This window comes from Bombina bombina, chromosome 1, assembly GCF_027579735.1.
Source record: "Bombina bombina isolate aBomBom1 chromosome 1, aBomBom1.pri, whole genome shotgun sequence".
NCBI classification, from domain to species: domain Eukaryota; kingdom Metazoa; phylum Chordata; class Amphibia; order Anura; family Bombinatoridae; genus Bombina; species Bombina bombina.
The window spans coordinates 1,433,215,614-1,433,237,758 of NC_069499.1; the positions used below are offsets into that span (position 1 = coordinate 1,433,215,614).

The 22,145-nt window shown below is 44.6% G+C and overlaps 1 protein-coding gene across 1 annotated transcript in view; it reads right to left on the reverse strand.

The window, feature by feature from the left end:
• Nucleotides 1-22,145, reverse strand: part of SETDB1 (SET domain bifurcated histone lysine methyltransferase 1) — a 475,933-nt gene that overhangs the window by 86,781 nt on the left and 367,007 nt on the right. The window contains exon 21 of the mRNA XM_053705493.1: nt 21,266-21,354. Coding sequence (XP_053561468.1) covers nt 21,266-21,354 — 89 coding nt within the window. The remainder of the gene's footprint in view (nt 1-21,265; nt 21,355-22,145) is intronic.

Sequence of the window (22,145 nt, forward strand, 5' to 3'; positions counted from 1 at the left end):
ATTGGAAGGAGTGCCTCCTCCTGAGTCCACGATCCCTGAGCCTTCAGGGAGTTCCAGACTGCACCCCAACCTAGAAGGCTGGCATCTGTTGTTACAATTGTCCAATCTGGCCTGCGAAAGGTCATACCTTTGGACAGATGGACCCGAGATAGCCACCAGAGAAGAGAATCCCTGGTCTCTTGATCCAGATTTAGAAGAGGGGACCAATCTGTGTAATCCCTGTTCCACTGACTGAGCATGCATAGTTGCAGCGGTCTGAGATGTAAGCGTGCAAACGGCACTATGTCCATTGCCGCTACCATTAAGCCGATTACTTCCATACACTGAGCCACCGAAGGGCGCGGAATGGAATGAAGAACACGGCAGGAATTTAGAAGCTTCGATAACCTGGACTCCGTCAGGTAAATTTTCATTTCTACAGAATCTATCAGAGTCCCTAAGAAGGAGACTCTTGTGAGTGGGGATAGAGAACTCTTTTCCTCGTTCACTTTCCACCCATGCGACCTCAGAAATGCCAGTACTACGTCCGTATGAGACTTGGCAATTTGGAAGTTTGACGCCTGTATCAGGATGTCGTCTAAATAAGGGGCCAGTGCTATGCCCCGCGGCCTTAGGACCGCCAGAAGCAACCCCAGAACCTTCGTAAAGATTCTTGGGGCTGTAGCTCAGTGATTCTTAACCTTTTTTTTGCCGTGGCACACTTTTTTACATTAAAAAATCCTGTGGCACACCACCATCCCAAAATTTAAAAAAAATCACACATTGTAGCCTAATACAGCATATATATATACACATACACACAAACACACACATACTGTATGTATTGTGCTGTTATGCCATGCCTCCTACAAACTACCCCTGCACTGGGAGTAAAAAACAAGCAAAGTTTAAAAAATATGTCACACTGTTGTCAGTCTGCCGTGGCACACCTGATGATCTCTCACGGCACACTAGTGTGCCACGGCACACTGGTTGAAAAACACTGCTGTAGCTAATCCAAAGGGAAGAGCTACAAACTGGTAAACCTGAGAAACCGATGATGATCTTTGTGTATTGGAATGTGAAGATAAGCATCCTTTAGATCCACTGTAGTCATATATTGACCCTCCTGGATCATAGGTAGGATGGTACGAATAGTTTCCATCTTGAATGATGGAACTCTGAGGAATTTGTTTAAGATCTTTAGATCCAAAATTGGTCTGAAGGTTCCCTCTTTTTTGGGAACCACAAACAGATTTGAGTAAAAACCCTGTCCCTGTTCACTCCCATAACTAGGAAATCTCCCTTTTGGGGGGGAAGCTTTGAAGTCCAGACCACTCTCTCTAACTACCTCCATGCTTGTTGAGAGTTGCAAGAGAATGACTGGATATGGCAGTTAGGGGAGGAGCTATATAACATCTCTGCTGTGGGTGTCCTCTTGCAACTTCCTGTTGGGAATAGAATATCCCACAAGTAATGGATGATCCGTGGACTGGATACACCTTACAAGAGAAACTGCACATACCTCATAGCAGGAGACCCTGCACGCTATTCCCCCAGCTGAAGTTACCTCATCTCTTCAGTTATGTGTGAGAACAGCAATGGATCTTAGTTACAACCTGCTAAGACCACAGGCAGACTCTTCTTCAACTTTCTGCCTGAGGCTAAAATAGTACAACTCCGGTACAATTTGAAAATAACAAACTTTTGATTGAAGATAAACTACATTAATGCACCACATCTCTCTAGCTACTTCCTATCTTGTCGAGAGCTGCAAGAGAATGACTGGGAGGTGGCAGTTAGGGGAGGAGCTATATAGACAGCTCTGCTGTGGGTGATCCTCTTGCAGCTTCCTGTTGGGAAGGAGAATATCCCACAAGTAATGGATGATCCGTGGACTGGATACACCTTACAAGAGAAAACAATATTATCTAATAATAACAAGAATCTATTCAATGTAAAGTTGAATCCAAAATAATTTAATCAGATCATATATATAAAATGGTATGTCTAAAACCAGCATGGTTAATATAAAACCAAAATCAGACGCATAGATTACAATAACAATAAACAAAATATGTATCACATAAGAAATATAACATAAAATATGGGATGTAGGGACGTCCCCCTACGTGTATAAAAAACCACGGTGTATATAGTATAAGCGCTGGTAGAAGACTCAGACCGCTATTAGCTGGCAGTTATAAATGTGTAAGGTACCTTACTCCTCAACCGTGGGGTTTAAAAGCAAACCATCTTCGAAGCCAATCTTAGTTAGCTGTAGCGTGAAACACCCAACAGCTGAAAATTTCTTGCGGATAACTTCGGGTGACACAACTCCAATCCTATTGGTAGTAGCGTAACACACCTCTCTTCCGATAGGTGAATGTCTGGGCCAATCCGGTGCCAGGGATTACGCTATGGATAAACAGTCCGTTTTGTAGCAAAGGAACTCGGTTAACCTTTGTGCATCTCTAAATGTGTATGCGGATTCTTTATCAATGTGGCATTGTTCAATACCACCTTAAAACAAAGGGATGTGCTAAATATGTAGGATCCAATTGGAGCCAAGAATACCCAACCAATGGATGAGAAGGAATTGCTTTAAAAGGATCTAATTAAGAACTCTGGAGTATCTTGACAAAGCCCATGAAGGGTGAAACGTGTATATCTACTCCAGTATTATAAGCAAAGACAAGAGGATTCATTACAGCATTACTCTGCTGATAAAGAAAGACCCCAGGATTCCTCCAGCTCAACTCCGGCCCCTTGTGTGGACTCTCTACTTTCAACAGCTTAGGAGAAAAAGCCAAGACAAGGTCCATGGAGTACTGAGCAACAATTGGAAACATTGGAACGGAGGGCACTTTCTGCAATTGTTTTCCTCTGTGTACTGACCCCAGACACTGAACGGAGAAGCAAGAAGCTGAATCAGAAATCTCTCAGCAAATCCCTCACTGCAGAACATTGTGAGGGTACATCGGATATGGCTAATAAAGCGTCAGAGGGCTCAGCGTTTGTTCTCACACCAGACCTACTGCGCTTCCCCTGCAACCCAGGCAGCTTAGATAAAACCTCTGTGAGGGTAGTATTCATAACTGCGGCCATATCTTGCAGGGTGAAAGAATTAGATGCACTAGAAGTACTTGGCGTCGCTTGTGCGGGCGTGAACGGTTGTGACACTTGGGGAGAATTAGATGGCAAAACCTGATTCCTTTCTGACTGAGAATCATCCTGCGACATACTTTTAGTAGCTAAAAAACAGAATTTATGTTTACCTGATAAATTTCTTTCTCCAACGGTGTGTCCGGTCCACGGCGTCATCCTTACTTGTGGGATATTCTCTTCCCCAACAGGAAATGGCAAAGAGCCCAGCAAAGCTGGTCACATGATCCCTCCCAGGCTCCGCCTACCCCAGTCATTCGACCGACGTTAAGGAGGAATATTTGCATAGGAGAAACCATATGGTACCGTGGTGACTGTAGTTAAAGAAAATAAAATATCAGACCTGATTAAAAAAACCAGGGCGGGCCGTGGACCGGACACACCGTTGGAGAAAGAAATTTATCAGGTAAACATAAATTCTGTTTTCTCCAACATAGGTGTGTCCGGTCCACGGCGTCATCCTTACTTGTGGGAACCAATACCAAAGCTTTAGGACACGGATGAAGGGAGGGAGCAAATCAGGTCACCTAAATGGAAGGCACCACGGCTTGCAAAACCTTTCTCCCAAAAATAGCCTCAGAAGAAGCAAAAGTATCAAACTTGTAAAATTTGGTAAAAGTGTGCAGTGAAGACCAAGTCGCTGCCCTACATATCTGATCAACAGAAGCCTCGTTCTTGAAGGCCCATGTGGAAGCCACAGCCCTAGTGGAATGAGCTGTGATTCTTTCGGGAGGCTGCCGTCCGGCAGTCTCGTAAGCCAATCTGATGATGCTTTTAATCCAAAAAGAGAGAGAGGTAGAAGTTGCTTTTTGACCTCTCCTTTTACCTGAATAAACAACAAACAAGGAAGATGTTTGTCTAAAATCCTTTGTAGCATCTAAATAGAATTTTAGAGCGCGAACAACATCCAAATTGTGCAACAAACGTTCCTTCTTTGAAACTGGTTTTGGACACAGAGAAGGTACGATAATCTCCTGGTTAATGTTTTTGTTAGAAACAACTTTTGGAAGAAAACCAGGTTTAGTACGTAAAACCACCTTATCTGCATGGAACACCAGATAAGGAGGAGAACACTGCAGAGCAGATAATTCTGAGACTCTTCTAGCAGAAGAAATCGCAACTAAAAACAAAACTTTCCAAGATAATAACTTAATATCAACGGAATGTAAGGGTTCAAACGGAACCCCCTGAAGAACTGAAAGAACTAAATTGAGACTCCAAGGAGGAGTCAAAGGTTTGTAAACAGGCTTGATTCTAACCAGAGCCTGAACAAAGGCTTGAACATCTGGCACAGCTGCCAGCTTTTTGTGAAGTAATACCGACAAGGCAGAAATCTGTCCCTTCAGGGAACTTGCAGATAATCCTTTTTCCAATCCTTCTTGAAGGAAGGATAGAATCCTAGGAATCTTAACCTTGTCCCAAGGGAATCCTTTAGATTCACACCAACAGATATATTTTTTCCAAATTTTGTGGTAAATCTTTCTAGTCACAGGCTTTCTGGCCTGAACAAGAGTATCGATCACAGAATCTGAGAATCCTCGCTTCGATAAAATCAAGCGTTCAATCTCCAAGCAGTCAGCTGGAGTGAAACCAGATTCGGATGTTCGAACGGACCCTGAACAAGAAGGTCTCGTCTCAAAGGTAGCTTCCAAGGTGGAGCCGATGACATATTCACCAGATCTGCATACCAAGTCCTGCGTGGCCACGCAGGAGCTATCAAGATCACCGACGCCCTCTCCTGCTTGATCCTGGCTATCAGCCTGGGGATGAGAGGAAATGGCGGGAACACATAAGCTAGTTTGAAGGTCCAAGGTGCTACTAGTGCATCCACTAGAGCCGCCTTGGGATCCCTGGATCTGGCCCCGTAGCAAGGAACTTTGAAGTTCTGACAAGAGGCCATCAGATCCATGTCTGGAATGCCCCACAGGTGAGTGACTTGGGCAAAGATTTCCGGATGGAGTTCCCACTCCCCCGGATGCAATGTCTGACGACTCAGAAAATCCGCTTCCCAATTTTCCACTCCTGGGATGTGGATAGCAGACAGGTGGCAGGAGTGAGACTCCGCCCAAAGAATAATTTTGGTTACTTCTTCCATCGCTAGGGAACTCCTTGTTCCCCCCTGATGGTTGATGTACGCAACAGTCGTCATGTTGTCTGATTGAAACCGTATGAACCTGGTCCTCGCAAGCTGGGGCCAGGCCTGGAGCGCATTGAATATCGCTCTCAGTTCCAGAATATTTATCGGTAGAAGAGATTCTTCCCGAGACCAAAGACCCTGAGCTTTCAGGGATCCCCAGACCGCGCCCCAGCCTATCAGACTGGCGTCGGTCGTGACAATGACCCACTCTGGTCTGTGGAACATCATCCCTTGAGACAGATTGTCCAGGGACAGCCACCAACGGAGTGAGTCTCTGGTCCTCTGATTTACTTGTATCTTCGGAGACAAGTCTGTATAGTCCCCATTCCACTGACTGAGCATGCACAGTTGTAATGGTCTTAGATGAATGCGCGCAAAAGGAACTATGTCCATCGCCGCCACCATCAACCCGATCACTTCCATGCACTGAGCTATGGAAGGAAGAGGAACGGAATGAAGTATCCGACAAGAGTCCAGAAGCTTTGTTTTTCTGGCCTCTGTTAGAAAGATCCTCATTTCTAAGGAGTCTATAATTGTTCCCAAGAAGGGAACCCTTGTTGACGGGGATAGAGAACTCTTTTCCACGTTCACTTTCCAGCCGTGAGATCTGAGAAAGGCCAGGACAATGTCCGTGTGAGCCTTTGCTTGAGGAAGGGACGACGCTTGAATCAGAATGTCGTCCAGGTAAGGTACTACTGCAATGCCCCTTGGTCTTAGCACCGCTAGAAGGGACCCTAGTACCTTTGTGAAAATCCTTGGAGCAGTGGCTAATCCGAAAGGAAGCGCCACGAACTGGTAATGTTTGTCCAGGAATGCAAACCTTAGGAACCGATGATGTTCCTTGTGGATAGGAATATGTAGATACGCATCCTTTAAATCCACCGTGGTCATAAATTGACCTTCCTGGATGGAAGGAAGGATAGTTCGAATGGTTTCCATCTTGAACGATGGGACCTTGAGAAATTTGTTTAAGATCTTGAGATCTAGGATTGGTCTGAACGTTCCCTCTTTTTTGGGAACTATGAACAGATTGGAGTAGAACCCCATCCCTTGTTCTCTTAATGGAACAGGATGAATCACTCCCATTTTTAACAGGTCTTCTACACAATGTAAGAACGCCTGTCTTTTTATGTGGTCTGAAGACAACTGCGACTTGTGGAACCTCCCCCTTGGGGGAAGTCCCTTGAATTCCAGAAGATAACCCTGGGAGACTATTTCTAGCGCCCAAGGATCCAGAACATCTCTTGCCCAAGCCTGAGCGAAGAGAGAGAGTCTGCCCCCCACCAGATCCGGTCCCGGATCGGGGGCCAATATTTCATGCTGTCTTGGTAGCAGTGGCAGGTTTCTTGGCCTGCTTTCCCTTGTTCCAGCCTTGCATTGGTCTCCAAGCTGGCTTGGCCTGAGAAGTATTACCCTCTTGCTTAGAGGACGTAACACCTTGGGCTGGTCCGTTTTTACGAAAGGGACGAAAATTAGGTCTATTTTTTGCCTTGAAGGGCCGATCCTGAGGAAGGGCGTGGCCCTTACCCCCAGTGATATCAGAGATAATCTCTTTCAAGTCAGGACCAAACAGCGTTTTCCCCTTGAAAGGAATGTTTAGTAGCTTGTTCTTGGAAGACGCATCAGCCGACCAAGATTTCAACCAAAGCGCTCTGCGCGCCACAATAGCAAACCCAGAGTTCTTAGCCGCTAACTTAGCCAATTGCAAAGAGGCGTCTAGAGTGAAAGAATTAGCCAATTTGAGAGCATTGATTCTGTCCATAATCTCCTCATAAGGAGGAGAGTCACTATCGAGCACCTTAAGCAGTTCATCAAACCAGAAATATGCGGCTGTAGTGACAGGGACAATGCATGAAATGGGTTGTAGAAGGTAACCCTGCTGAACAAACATCTTTTTAAGCAAACCTTCTAATTTTTTATCCATAGGATCTTTGAAAGCACAACTATCCTCTATGGGAATAGTGGTGCGTTTGTTTAAAGTAGAAACCGCTCCCTCGACCTTGGGGACTGACTGCCATAAGTCCTTTCTGGGGTCGACCATAGGAAACAATTTTTTAAATATGGGGGGAGGGACGAAAGGAATACCGGGCCTTTCCCATTCTTTATTAACAATGTCCGCCACCCGCTTGGGTATAGGAAAAGCTTCTGGGAGCCCCGGCACCTCTAGGAACTTGTCCATTTTACATAGTTTCTCTGGGATGACTAAATTTTCACAATCATCCAGAGTGGATAATACCTCCTTAAGCAAAATGCGGAGATGTTCCAATTTAAATTTAAATGTAATCACATCAGATTCAGCCTGCTGAGAAATGTTCCCTAAATCAGTAATTTCTCCCTCAGACAAAACCTCCCTGGCCCCCTCAGATTGGGTTAGGGGCCCTTCAGAGATATTAATATCAGCGTCGTCATGCTCTTCAGTAACTAAAACAGAGCAGCCACGCTTACGCTGACAAGGGTTCATTTTGGCTAAAATGTTTTTGACAGAATTATCCATTACAGCCGTTAATTGTTGCATAGTAAGGAGAATTGGCGCGCTAGATGTACTAGGGGCCTCCTGAGTGGGCAAGACTCGTGTAGACGAAGGAGGGAATGATGCAGTACCATGCTTACTCCCCTCACTTGAGGAATCATCTTGGGCATCATTGTCATTATCACATAAATCACATTTATTTAAATGAATAGGAATTCTGGCTTCCCCACATTCAGAACACAGTCTATCTGGTAGTTCAGACATGTTAAACAGGCATAAACTTGATCAGAAAGTACAAAAAACGTTTTAAAATAAAACCGTTACTGTCACTTTAAATTTTAAACTGAACACACTTTATTACTGCAATTGCGAAAAAACATGAAGGAATTGTTCAAAATTCACCAAATTTTCACCACAGCGTCTTAAAGCCTTGAAAATATTGCACACCAATTTTGGAAGCTTTAACCCTTAAAATAACGGAACCGGAGCCGTTTTAAGCTTTAAACCCCTTTACAGTCCCTGGTATCTGCTTTGCTGAGACCCAACCAAACCCAAAGGGGAATACGATACCAAATGACGCCTTCAGAAGTCTTTTATAAGTATCAGAGCTCCTCTCACATGCGACTGCATGCCATGCCTCTCAAAAACAAGTGCGCAACACCGGCGCGAAAATGAGACTCTGCCTATGCTTTGGGAAAGCCCCTAAAGAATAAGGTGTCTAAAACAGTGCCTGCCGATATTATTAAATCAAAATACCCAGAATAAATGATTCCTCAAGGCTAAATAAGTGTTAATATCAATCGATTTAGCCCAAAAAAAGTCTACAGTTTAAATAAGCCCTTGTGAAGCCCTTATTTACAATCGTAATAAACATGGCTTACCGGATCCCATAGGGAAAATGACAGCTTCCAGCATTACATCGTCTTGTTAGAATGTGTCATACCTCAAGCAGCAAGAGACTGCAAACTGTTCCCCCAACTGAAGTTAATTGCTCTCAACAGTCCTGTGTGGAACAGCCATGGATTTTAGTTACGGTTGCTAAAATCATTTTCCTCATACAAACAGAATTCTTCATCTCTTTTCTGTTTCTGAGTAAATAGTACGTACCAGCACTATTTGAAAATAACAAACTCTTGATTGAATAATGAAAAACTACAGTTAAACACTAAAAAACTCTAAGCCATCTCCGTGGAGATGTTGCCTGTACAACGGCAAAGAGAATGACTGGGGTAGGCGGAGCCTGGGAGGGATCATGTGACCAGCTTTGCTGGGCTCTTTGCCATTTCCTGTTGGGGAAGAGAATATCCCACAAGTAAGGATGACGCCGTGGACCGGACACACCTATGTTGGAGAAACAGAATTTATGCTTACCTGATAAATTACTTTCTCCAACGGTGTGTCCGGTCCACGGCGTCATCCTTACTTGTGGGATATTCTCTTCCCCAACAGGAAATGGCAAAGAGTCCCAGCAAAGCTGGCCATATAGTCCCTCCTAGGCTCCGCCCACCCCAGTTATTCGACCGACGGACAGGAGGAAATATATATAGGAGAAACCATATGGTACCGTGGTGACTGTAGTTAGAGAAAATAATTCATCAGACCTGATTAAAAAACCAGGGCGGGCCGTGGACCAGACACACCGTTGGAGAAAGTAATTTATCAGGTAAGCATAAATTCTGTTTTCTCCAACATTGGTGTGTCCGGTCCACGGCGTCATCCTTACTTGTGGGAACCAATACCAAAGCTTTAGGACACGGATGAAGGGAGGGAGCAAATCAGGTTACCTAAACGGAAGGCACCACAGCTTGCAAAACCTTTCTCCCAAAAATAGCCTCAGAAGAAGCAAAAGTATCAAATTTGCAAAATTTGGCAAAAGTGTGCAGTGAAGACCAAGTCGCTGCCTTACATATCTGGTCAACAGAAGCCTCGTTCTTGAAGGCCCATGTGGAAGCCACAGCCCTAGTGGAGTGAGCTGTGATTCTTTCAGGAGGCTGCCGTCCGGCAGTCTCATAAGCCAATCAGATGATGCTTTTAAGCCAAAAGGAAAGAGAGGTAGAAGTCGCTTTTTGACCTCTCCTTTTACCAGAATAAACAACAAACAAGGAAGATGTTTGTCTGAAATCTTTTGTAGCCTCTAAATAGAATTTTAGAGCACGGACTACGTCCAAATTGTGTAACAAACGTTCCTTCTTTGAAACTGGATTCGGACACAAAGAAGGTACAACTATCTCCTGGTTAATATTTTTGTTAGAAACAACCTTAGGAAGAAAACCAGGCTTAGTACGCAAAACCACCTTATCTGCATGGAACACCAGATAGGGCGGAGAACACTGCAGAGCAGATAACTCTGAAACTCTTCTAGCAGAAGAAATTGCAACCAAAAACAAAACTTTCCAAGATAGTAACTTAATATCTATGGAATGTAAAGGTTCAAACGGAACCCCTTGAAGAACTGAAAGAACTAGATTTAGACTCCAGGGAGGAGTCAAAGGTCTGTAAACAGGCTTGATCCTAACCAGAGCCTGAACAAATGCTTGAACATCTGGCACAGCTGCCAGTCTTTTGTGTAGTAAGACAGATAAAGCAGAGATCTGTCCCTTTAGAGAACTTGCAGATAATCCTTTCTCCAAACCTTCTTGTAGAAAGGAGAGAATCTTAGGAATTTTTATCTTATTCCATGGGAATCCTTTGGTTTCACACCAACAGATATATCTTTTCCATATTTTATGGTAAATCTTTCTAGTTACCGGTTTTCTGGCCTGAACCAGAGTATCTATCACAGAATCTGAAAACCCACGCTTCGATAGAATCAAGCGTTCAATCTCCAAGCCGTCAGCTGGAGGGAGACCAGATTTGGATGTTCGAATGGACCCTGAAGAAGAAAGGTCCTGTCTCAAAGGTAGCTTCCATGGTGGAGCCGATGACATATTCACCAGGTCTGCATACCAAGTCCTGCGTGGCCACGCAGGAGCTATCAAGATCACCGAGGCCCTCTCCTGATTGATCCTGGCTACCAGCCTGGGAATGAGAGGAAACGGTGGAAATACATAAGCTAGGTTGAAGGTCCAAGGTGCTACTAGTGCATCTACTAGAGTCGCCTTGGGATCCCTGGATCTGGACCCGTAGCAAGGAACCTTGAAGTTCTGACGAGACGCCATCAGATCCATGTCTGGAATGCCCCATAATTGAGTTATTTGGGCAAAGATCTCCGGATGGAGTTCCCACTCCCCCGGATGGAATGTCTGACGACTCAGAAAATCCGCCTCCCAGTTTTCCACACCTGGGATGTGGATCGCAGACAGGTGACAGGAGTGATCCTCCGCCCATTGAATTATATTGGTCACTTCTTTCATCGCCAGGGAACTCCTTGTTCCCCCCTGATGATTGATATACGCAACAGTCGTCATGTTGTCTGATTGGAACCTTATGAATCTGGCCTTTGCTAGCTGAGGCCAAGCCCTGAGAGCATTGAATATCGCTCTCAGTTCCAGAATGTTTATCGGGAGAAGAGACTCTTCCCGAGACCATAGACCCTGAGCTTTCAGGGATTCCCAGACCGCGCCCCAGCCCACTAGACTGGCGTCGGTCGTGACAATGACCCACTCTGGTCTGCGGAAGCTCATTCCCTGGGACAGATGGTCCAGGGTCAGCCACCAACGGAGTGAATCTCTGGTCTTCTGATCTACTTGAATCATTGGAGACAAGTCTGTATAGTCCCCATTCCACTGTTTGAGCATGCACAGTTGTAATGGTCTTAGATGAATTCGTGCAAAAGGAACTATGTCCATTGCTGCAACCATCAACCCTACTACTTCCATGCACTGCGCTATGGAAGGACGAGGAACAGAATGAAGCACTTGACAAGAGCTTAGAAGTTTTGATTTTCTGACCTCTGTCAGAAAAATCCTCATTTCTAAGGAATCTATTATTGTTCCCAAGAAGGGAACTCTTGTCGACGGAGACAGAGAACTTTTTTCTATGTTCACCTTCCATCCGTGTGATCTGAGAAAGGCTAGAACGATGTCTGTATGAGCCTTTGCTTTTGACAGGGACGACGCTTGTATTAGAATGTCGTCCAAGTAAGGTACTACTGCAATGCCCCTCGGTCTTAGAACCGCTAGAAGGGACCCTAGCACCTTTGTGAAAATCCTTGGAGCAGTGGCTAACCCGAATGGGAGGGCCACAAACTGGTAATGTTTGTCCAGAAAAGCGAACCTTAGGAACTGATGATGTTCTTTGTGGATAGGAATATGTAGGTACGCATCCTTTAGATCCACGGTAGTCATAAATTGACTTTCCTGGATAGTGGGTAGAATCGTTCGAATGGTTTCCATCTTGAACGATGGTACCCTGAGAAATTTGTTTAGGATCTTCAAATCCAAAATTGGTCTGAAAGTTCCCTCTTTTTTGGGAACTACGAACAGATTGGAATAAAATCCCATTCCTTGTTCCTTTATTGGAACTGGGTGTATCACTCCCATCTTTAACAGGTCTTCTACACAATGTAAGAATGCCTGTCTCTTTATTTGGTTTGAGGATAAGTGAGACATGTGGAACCTTCCCCTTGGGGGTAGTTCCTTGAATTCCAGGAGATAACCTTAAGAAACTATTTCTAGCGCCCAGGGATCCTGAACATCTCTTGCCTGAGCAAAGAGAGAGAGTCTGCCCCCCACTAGATCCGGTCCCGGATCGGGGGCTACTCCTTCATGCTGTTTTGTTAGCAGCGGCAGGCTTCTTGGCCTGCTTACCCTTGTTCCAGCCTTGCATCGGTTTCCAGGCTGGTTTGGGTTGTGAGGCATTACCCTCTTGCTTAGAGGATGCAGAATTAGAGGCCGGTCCGTTCCTGAAATTGCGAAAGGAACGAAAATTAGACTTATTTTTAGCCTTGAAAGACCTATCTTGTGGAAGGGCGTGGCCCTTTCCCCCAGTGATGTCTGAAATAATCTCTTTCAATTCTGGTCCAAATAGAGTTTTACCTTTGAAAGGGATGTTAAGCAATCTTGTTTTGGATGACACATCCGCTGACCAAGACTTTAGCCAAAGCGCTCTGCACGCCACGATAGCAAACCCTGAATTTTTCGCCGCTAATCTAGCTAATTGCAAAGCGGCATCTAAAATAAAAGAGTTAGCCAATTTAAGTGCGTGAACTCTGTCCATAACCTCCTCATATGGAGTCTCTCTACTGAGCGACTTTTCTAGTTCCTCGAACCAGAACCACGCTGCTCTAGTGACAGGAACAATGCACGAAATTGGTTGTAGAAGGTAACCTTGCTGTATAAAAATCTTTTTAAGCAAACCTTCCAATTTTTTATCCATAGGATCTTTGAAAGCACAACTATCTTCGATAGGAATAGTAGTGCGTTTGTTTAGAGTAGAAACTGCCCCCTCGACCTTAGGGACTGTCTGCCATAAGTCCTTTCTGGGGTCGACCATAGGAAATAATTTCTTAAATATAGGGGGGGGGGAACAAAAAGGTATGCCGGGCTTTTCCCACTCCTTATTTACTATGTCCGCCACCCGCTTGGGTATAGGAAAAGCGTCGGGGTGCACCGGAACCTCTAGGAACTTGTCCATCTTGCATAATTTCTCTGGAATGACCAAGTTGTCACAATCATCCAGAGTAGATAACACCTCCTTAAGCAGTGCGCGGAGATGTTCTAATTTAAATTTAAATGTCACAACATCAGGTTCAGCTTGTTGAGAAATTTTTCCTGAATCTGAAATTTCTCCATCTGACAAAACCTCCCTCATGGCCCCTTCAGATTGGTGTGAGGGTATGACAGAACAATGATCATCAGCGCCCTCCTGCTCTTCAGTGTTTAAAACAGAGCAATCGCGCTTTCTCTGATAAGTAGGCATTTTGGATAAAATATTTGCTATGGAGTTATCCATTACAGCCGTTAATTGTTGCATGGTAATAAGCATTGGCGCACTAGATGTACTAGGGGCCTCCTGCGTGGGCAAAACTGGTGTAGACACAGTAGGAGATGATGTAGTATCATGTTTACTCCCCTCATCTGAGGAATCATCTTGGGCAATTTCATTATCTGTGGCAGTACTGTCCTTACTTTGTTTGGACGCTATGGCACAATTATCACATAAATTTAAATGGGGAGACACATTGGCTTTCATACATATAGAACATAGCTTATCTGAAGGTACAGACATGTTAAACAGGCTTAAACTTGTCAACAAAGCACAAAAAACGTTTTAAAACAAAACCGTTACTGTCTCTTTAAATTTTAAACAGAAAACACTTTATTACTGAATATGTGAAAAAGTATGAAGGAATTGTTCAAAAATTACCAAAATTTCACCACAGTGTCTTAAAGCATTAATAGTATTGCACACCAAATTTCAGAGCTTTAACCCTTAAAATAACGGAACCGGAGCCGTTTATAAATTTAACCCCTATACAGTCCCAGCTATAGTCTTTGCTGAGACCCAACCAAGCCCAGAGGGGAATACGATACCAATTGACGCCTTCTAGAAGCTTTTCCAGCAATTTTTAGATCCTCACACATGCATCTGCATGCCCTGCTCTCAAAAAACAACTGCGCAGTAATGGCGCGAAAATGAGGCTCAGTCTACAACTAGGAAGGCCCCCTGACTGGAAAAGGTGTCTAACACAGTGCCTGCCGTTTAATAAACGTTCCCCAAGTTTATAAATGCAAATTGTCAGCATAAATATGAATAAAATGCCCAAATAAAGCAATCGATTTAGCCCATAAAAATGTCTACCAGTTTTTTAGCCCATAATAAGCCCTTTATTCTGTTTGTTTGACTAAGAAAATGGCTTACCGGTCCCCATGAAGGAAAATGACAGCCTTCCAGCATTACACAGTCTTGTTAGAAATATGGCTAGTCATACCTTAAGCAGAAAAGTCTGCTAACTGCTTCCCCCAACTGAAGTTACTTCATCTCAACAGTCCTATGTGGAAACAGCAATCGATGTTAGTTACTGTCTGCTAAAATCATCTTCCTCTCACAAACAGAAATCTTCATCCTTTTCTGTTTCAGAGTAAATAGTACATACCAGCACTATTTTAAAATAACAAACTCTTGATAGTAGAATAAAAAACTACATTTAAACACCAAAAAACTCTTAACCATCTCCGTGGAGATGTTGCCTGTGCAACGGCAAAGAGAATGACTGGGGTGGGCGGAGCCTAGGAGGGACTATATGGCCTGCTTTGCTGGGACTCTTTGCCATTTCCTGTTGGGGAAGAGAATATCCCACAAGTAAGGATGACGCCGTGGACCGGACACACCAATGTTGGAGAAATATGGTCTTTACAATTTATTGACATTTCAGTGCATGAGGGACACATTCTAAGTGGAGGTTACACAATGGCTTCTAAACATATTGAACATTGACTTTCCTCAATGTCAGACATGTTGAACAGGCTAGTAATGACTACAAACAAGCATGAAAACACTTTATTTAGTGAAAAAATAATCTTAAAAAACGTTACTGTGCTTTAAGAGAAAAAAGCATACACGCTCTGCAAAACAGCCTAAACATAAACCAAATTTTTTTAAATTTTGTATGTAGACACAATATAGGTAGTTAAGATTGCACAACAAAAATTTTTAACAATTAACCCCTAAATTTGAATACCGGATCGAAAATAGGCCCAGATCCGGAAAAAACCCCTCTCAGCACCTTGCCACAGCCCTGCTGTGGCCCTACCTGCCCTCAGGGATCGAAAATGTGGGGTAAAAAGCTTCGATTTGGCCCAAAACATCCACCAGGGCCCTCAGGAGTTAGAGCTTGCTGATCAAACTAACTGCGCAACTGAGGCGCGAAAATAGGTAAGGCCCATCTCCTCGATGTCTCCACAGCCTTACAGAACCGCACCAGAGCGGTTATAACTAGCCATGTGGGTTCTGAGACCCAAAAAGTTAAGCCATGTGTGCCCTTAATAAAGCTGCCCAAAACGTTATTGCCCACAAAAACGTTAAAGCACTCCCCAGTCAAACATTTTTTTGCTCCCAAACATTTACAATTCAGTGTCAACCATATTTGTAATTGGCCCCATATGCAAGCTAAGTAATGCACTTCTTTTAGCTCTAGGATTACTGCTTACCCTTACCCTCCTGGGTTTAATGTCAGCCTTTCTGAAATACACAGTCTCTCCAGAAAAATATGACTGAACATACCTCAATGCTGCATAGCATGAAACCGTTCCTCACACTGAAGTTTCCTGTACTCCTCAGCCTCTGTGGGAAGAGCAATGGATCTTAGTTACAAATGCTAAGATCATCATCCTCCAGGCAGCAGCCTTCATCCATCTGCTGCCTGAGAGTAAATAGTACACACCGGTACCATTTAAAATAAACTCTTGCTTGAAGAAATTAAAAACTAATATTTTATCACCTCTTTCACTTTACCCTTCCTAGTACTTAGAGTAGGCAAAGAGAATGACTGGGGGGTGGAGCTAAGGGAGGAGCTATATAGACAGCTCTGCTGTGGTGCTCTTTGCCACTTCCTGTTAGCAGGAGGACTATATCCCACAAGTAAAGGATGAATCCGTGGACTAGTCTTACCTTTATAGAAGAAAAGGATGCCCCACTAAAAATTACGAGTGGGGAGCTGTGGACACTTTCCATCAGAAGAAAAGAAAATGATCAGGTAAGCATAATTTATGTTTTTCTTCTTAAATGGAAAGAGTCCACAGCTGCATTCATTACTTTTGGGAAAACAATACCCAAGCTATAGAGGACACTGAATGCCAAGATGGGAGGGTACAATAGGCGGCCCATTCTGAGGACACCAAGCCTGAAACCACTGCCCAACAAAAAAAAACCTGCTTCCCATGCGCAATAGTCGCAGCAGAGACACTGCAAACCCATTTGTCTGCAGAGCAGTGAATCAAAGGGTTACTACAGCAAGCTGACCATGGGAATCCGACAATAAGGCACAGAACAGCCCAATGAGCAACAGTCACTCAGAAAACCTGGCCAACCATGACCAGGTCAAGTAGTCCGAGTAAGGACATAGCCTAATTTCCCAGGAACTGGGGAACCCCAAACCAGCCCTTAACCTAAAAGTCCGGTAACAACCCACAAAGGGATCCACAAGGGAAAACGCTGAGCAAAGCCTCAGCAACCGGAAGCTCCAGGAAGAAAACAGGTCTGGGCCCCCAATTGTTTAATCAAACAATACCCGAGAACGTAACACCCCGTCCGATATGAAAAACCAGACCACAGGGGATATATCAATGCATATCCAGATCAACCCTGATAACGAGAAGAACTCGCAAGTCCCGACCTAAGGAAGGCACCACCCCTTGCCGGAGTCCAACGCTCCAAAGGAGCCAAGGTGGGAAAAGTCATACAACGACCCTAGGCCCCTAGACTCACAAACAGCCTCAGGACAACAAGGCAAGGAAATACTGCAAGGCCAAAACCCATCGAGCAAGGCTGGTCTCCACATCACTTCCATACGAACAGAGAATCACAGGGAGAAAAAGGAGTGAAGCATCCCCAGCTCCGGGAAGAACCCAAGCAAAGCCCAAGGAGACCACGCCCAGAGTCCCTAACAGGGACAACCATCTACCAGAGGGGAACCCAGGTCACAAAAAGGAGACATAACCCACACAGAGACAACGGAGGAAGACCCAAAAGGCCTCCTAAAACAGCTAGACAGTACACAGTCAATGTGCAATAGCTGCAGCTGGTTACCTACTGCAAACCATGCACTGCAAGGCAGCGGTCAAACTACTAGCTGCTGAGGACCAAGTTCACAAAGGACAAGTCCTGAGCCTTAAAAACAGCCAACTGCTCAAGACGGCGGTAAGAGGGCGCTAAGCCCCCCAACCCTCCACTAGGTAAGGAAGGGAACTCTAGGCTTCAATAACACCAGACCATGAGAGAGTGAAGCATCGGAAACATCCAGATTGAAGGCTATAAGGACTGAGACAATCCTTCTCGCCTCACAGACCCACAGGTCCTCTAGAATGCTTAGTTAAAAACTGTAGAATGATAAGCAATCAGCTCCTCGACCGGACCAGCCAAGCAGACCAGCGCCACGTGTCTGAACAGCCCCAAGATAGAACCAAACCCAACAGGACCAGCCTGCAACCAGGGTCCTAACCGTCAAGCTGCATAAATCCTCCCTCAGAGGGGAAGAAGGGAAAACCAACCATAGGACTAACATGTCCCAAAAAACCCTTCCGCAGAAGTAACAGAGTATCGATCCCAGTTTAAGATTCCCGAAGGAAACAAACAAAATAAAAGACAAACTAATCAGATAAAAAGAAAATATAAGGAAACCCGTAGGTTAACGCCCAAGAAGAAAACAGGCCCATCCGCAGGACCAGCCAAACAGAGCCCTACTCTTCCAAAGAAACTGGGAATGATCTCAATAAAGAACAGTCAGGAGATTACATCATCCCCACATGTCTAATGAGGTGTACCATTCGAAGAAGCAGACTGAAAATTCCCGTATCCGTTAAGGATAGGGTCATTTAATAACTGAAAAACATGTCTGAGTAAGATGCGAAGGCACGCAACTCTAACAAAAGGCACAACACTCGGAGACAGCTACACCCGCAGGGAACTGTACACGCCCTCCCCAAAGCGCTAGACCCGGGCCAATAGGGCACGAGCACATATCAATGCAATATCCAGATCAACCCAGATAACGATAATAACGCGCAAGTCGCAACCCAAGGAAGAGACCACCCCTTGCTGACGTCCAACTCTCCAAAGGAGCTAAGGCGTTAAAAGTCGTACAACAACACTAGAGCCCATAGACGCACAAACATCCACAGGACCACAAGCAAGGGGATACCTCAAGGCCAAAAACACTCGAGCAAAGGTTGGTCTCCACATGGAAAAGGAGACAACGCAGCCCATCGTCCCAGAAATGGAACGACTTACTCCCTTAGGACAAGCCGCAAGAAACAGGACAAAGTCCTAAAGTCTCAACTCAAGGAGGAGATCAACAGGAACAGTCCAAGATGGACACCCAATAACTCCAAGGGCAAATCTGCACGGAAACCGGCGGCAAAAAGGAACCAAGTCCTACATTCCTCTAACCCACACAGGAGAGAAACACTCCAGTCCCGACAGGATGTCTACAACAGACAGTGTTGCAGCGGAACTATATGAGTGTACCAGTAAAGCTCCTTTAAGGGACTCAAGGCGCTGCTCATTTTATCAACCTCAAAAAGGAGGAAAGGCAGAGTAGGTCTTGCCGGGGAACGAACTGCAACCCTTGGTTTACTACAGTACAGAGTAGCCACAGTGCATTAGAACGTTGAGCTAGCTGTCCTGCAAGCCCCAGCCGCTGAAAAGTTGCAGAAAAACAAGTGAACAATGCAAAGCACTTTGTGCCAAAACCGGACCAACCCAGCAGAACAGGCGCCGCATGACTGAACTAGGCCTCATGACAGAAGTTAACAGAACCTAATCAGGACCAGCCTGAAACCAGGGCCATCACTGTCAAGGCCGCATATAAATCTCCCTGAACCGGGGGAGAGCAACAGTCAACATAGGACTAAACACGTTAGCAACAGTCAACATAGGACTAAACACGTTCTAGAACCAACTTCCTCAGAAGTAACATAGCGAATAAATTATCAATTCCAGAAAAAAAAATTTCCAAGGAAAATATAACATAATAATATAATGAGCTTTAACGAAATAAAATATCATCCTATCAGATAAAATAAAAGGCGGCACCCCTTAGGGTATCGCCTAAGAAAAAACAGCCAGCCCAACAGGGACCCTGTTCTTCCAAGCTCAAAAACTGGACGATACACAACTAACAAGACTATAAGAAGATTTGACATCCCCTTATATCTAATACTGAAAGCTATTCAGAAGAAGACTGAGGATTCTCCAACCCATACCCAACGGGCTCTGCTACCGACGTCAAAGCGTGCCTCAATAAGACACGAAGGCACCCCAGTCTATAACTAAAAGCACAGCATACCCCCGCCGGAGCAAAAGACTCCTCTGGCCCCGAAGGTTGACTCCCTGTAGACTCAGGGATAGTCGTTCCCACAGAGAGCTGAACAGGCCCCATGCCTGAAGAGCCCCGGAAACCGGAACACAAACAGTATCTTAAGCCACCACCTGGAAGCTGTAGATTCGCCATCACCAAGATTATGGACATGCGACATTGTGCCGAAACCCCCGGGGGAAACGAGCCACCTTCCGAAGAAGAATAAGCAAAGTCTGGGTCACCTGCATGCATAGTAAGAGAATGTTTAAGAGAACTTGCCACTTGGGGGACAGAACCCCCAGAGGCGGATGGCTCAGCTGCCCCTTGATTCCCTGATCCGGAGGAATTGAGCACTCTAATACAGCATTCAAAACATAGCTGGTAGGCTAGTATCATCCTGGGCAAAATGCATTCTGCACAAGGAGTAGAAAATAAAACAGAGACGTCCTCCATAACTAGGATATTGATACAAGAATGGACCAGATAAAAAAATCTAAACAGCACCTGACACACCCTGTGGCTGGGGCACTCACCACCTCCTATGTACCAGACACCAGCGGACCAGAATTTCTCCGTCACCACACAGTCAGGAACACGGAAATGAAAAGCAAAGGTGAGCCGTATAGTCTAAAAAAGCGCGCCCAACCAAAAGGCTGCGGCGCTTGAAAAAAACGTTATGGTCCACAAGCCATGAGCCTAAAAACACTACACATAAGCAGGTTGAATCGCATAACAAGCATGAGTAAAAACACCCCTGTTCAATAACCCCCCTTAGGAGATATTACCCTTCATTACAAGATACTAAAGGAGTCTCACTGAGACCCTGAGACATAACTGAGACCCACAAGGTGGTAGCCCCTCAGGAAACATAATACAGCACATTTCTGAAGAAAGTAAAATGAAACGATCTTACCGGAACCTACACCGTGGAACAGGAACACGGCCCTTCAAGTGTGACGGATAGTAGCATCGCCTCCGCCATGGACTTGATAGAAGAAAGCACGCAGCGAAAATCGTCAATGTCTATTGCTTGTGAAGCTGTTAATATGAGTCGGGATGGTTTCGCGGAAAGACTCTCTCTGCATCTCCGGACTCTAACTTTCATCCATGCCCTCACTGAGGGGCTGACAGGATTACTTAAAACTCCTGTCCGATGTCGAAAAGTACTACCCTCCATAAGAGACAATTGAAAATCTGACACTTCTCTGCCAACCTCCTGGGACGAAAGGCAAAGAAAGACTGGGGGATGAGGGAAGTGAGAGCAGTATTTAAGCCTTTGGCTGGGATGTCTGCCTCCTCCTGGTGGCCAGGTTCTGAATTCCCAAAAGTACTGAATGCAGCTGTGGACTCTTTCCATATAAGAAGAAAATAGAAGTAGAAACAGAGCTGAAACTTGCAAGAAGGGGAGGGAAAGTGAAAGAGTCATGGGGACTTCAGGAAGGTTTCTAACTTCAAACCAAACCAAACACCTAACAGTGAGGATTCATGCAATATCACCAGAATGAGAGAAAACAATATTTTCACTTATTTTAAAACAATGTTACGCAGACAAACTTACTTGCTTGCGAAAAATGCAACCCAGGGAAATCGTAGATCATGTGTATCCACAAATACATTCTGTACAAACAGGTTAGGACTGCAGCTATGCTGTAATGAGATAAAGGACAATAAATGTTATATCTTTTTAGTCGCATATTGAACAAGAAACTTAGTAACAAAAGCAAGGGAACTTTAAACACAGGAGAAAAGCCCCCCCCCCCCCCCCAATACTTAAAAAGATATTATACCCAATTTTTTTCTTTCAAGATTCAGATACAACATGCAATTTTAAGCAACTAAAATCTTTATCTTTAGCTATCTTATCTGGTGCAGAGGCACCATAGACCTAGCTGATAATGTGCAGTTACGAAGTTCCGCACATATGGCTGCTACTCCCAGTATGCCAGTATATTCCTGCTTCTCAACAAAGAATAACAAGAAAATGCAGAAAATTTGTTAATAGAAGTACATTGGAAAGTTGTTTTTATGTCCCTTTTAGTCTAAAAACTGAAAGAGCCCATGGTAGGCTTTATAAGCATCACGTTCCCAAATCTCTCTCCCTAAGTTTCAAATCGTCTCTGCATTGGATCAGATCACACTGCTATATAATGCAGATGATCATTGCTAAAAGATCACTATGCTTGCACATCTGTCAGCCTCAGCCCTTAGTGATTTACATATACAGCCAGGAGTAGAGGTCTTCAAAAGCAGAAATCTTCTGCACTGGTGAGTATATGCAGCGTCACAGCCTCCCCCTCATGGAGGTACAAATTATTTATTTACACTGATAATGGTGCCAGCAGCCCAGCACTGCAAACGGCTTTTCTTACAACATAAAACTTGTGGGCAGTTTCAAGTATAAAACTGTGGGGGGAGTTAGAAACATAAAAATAGTACTT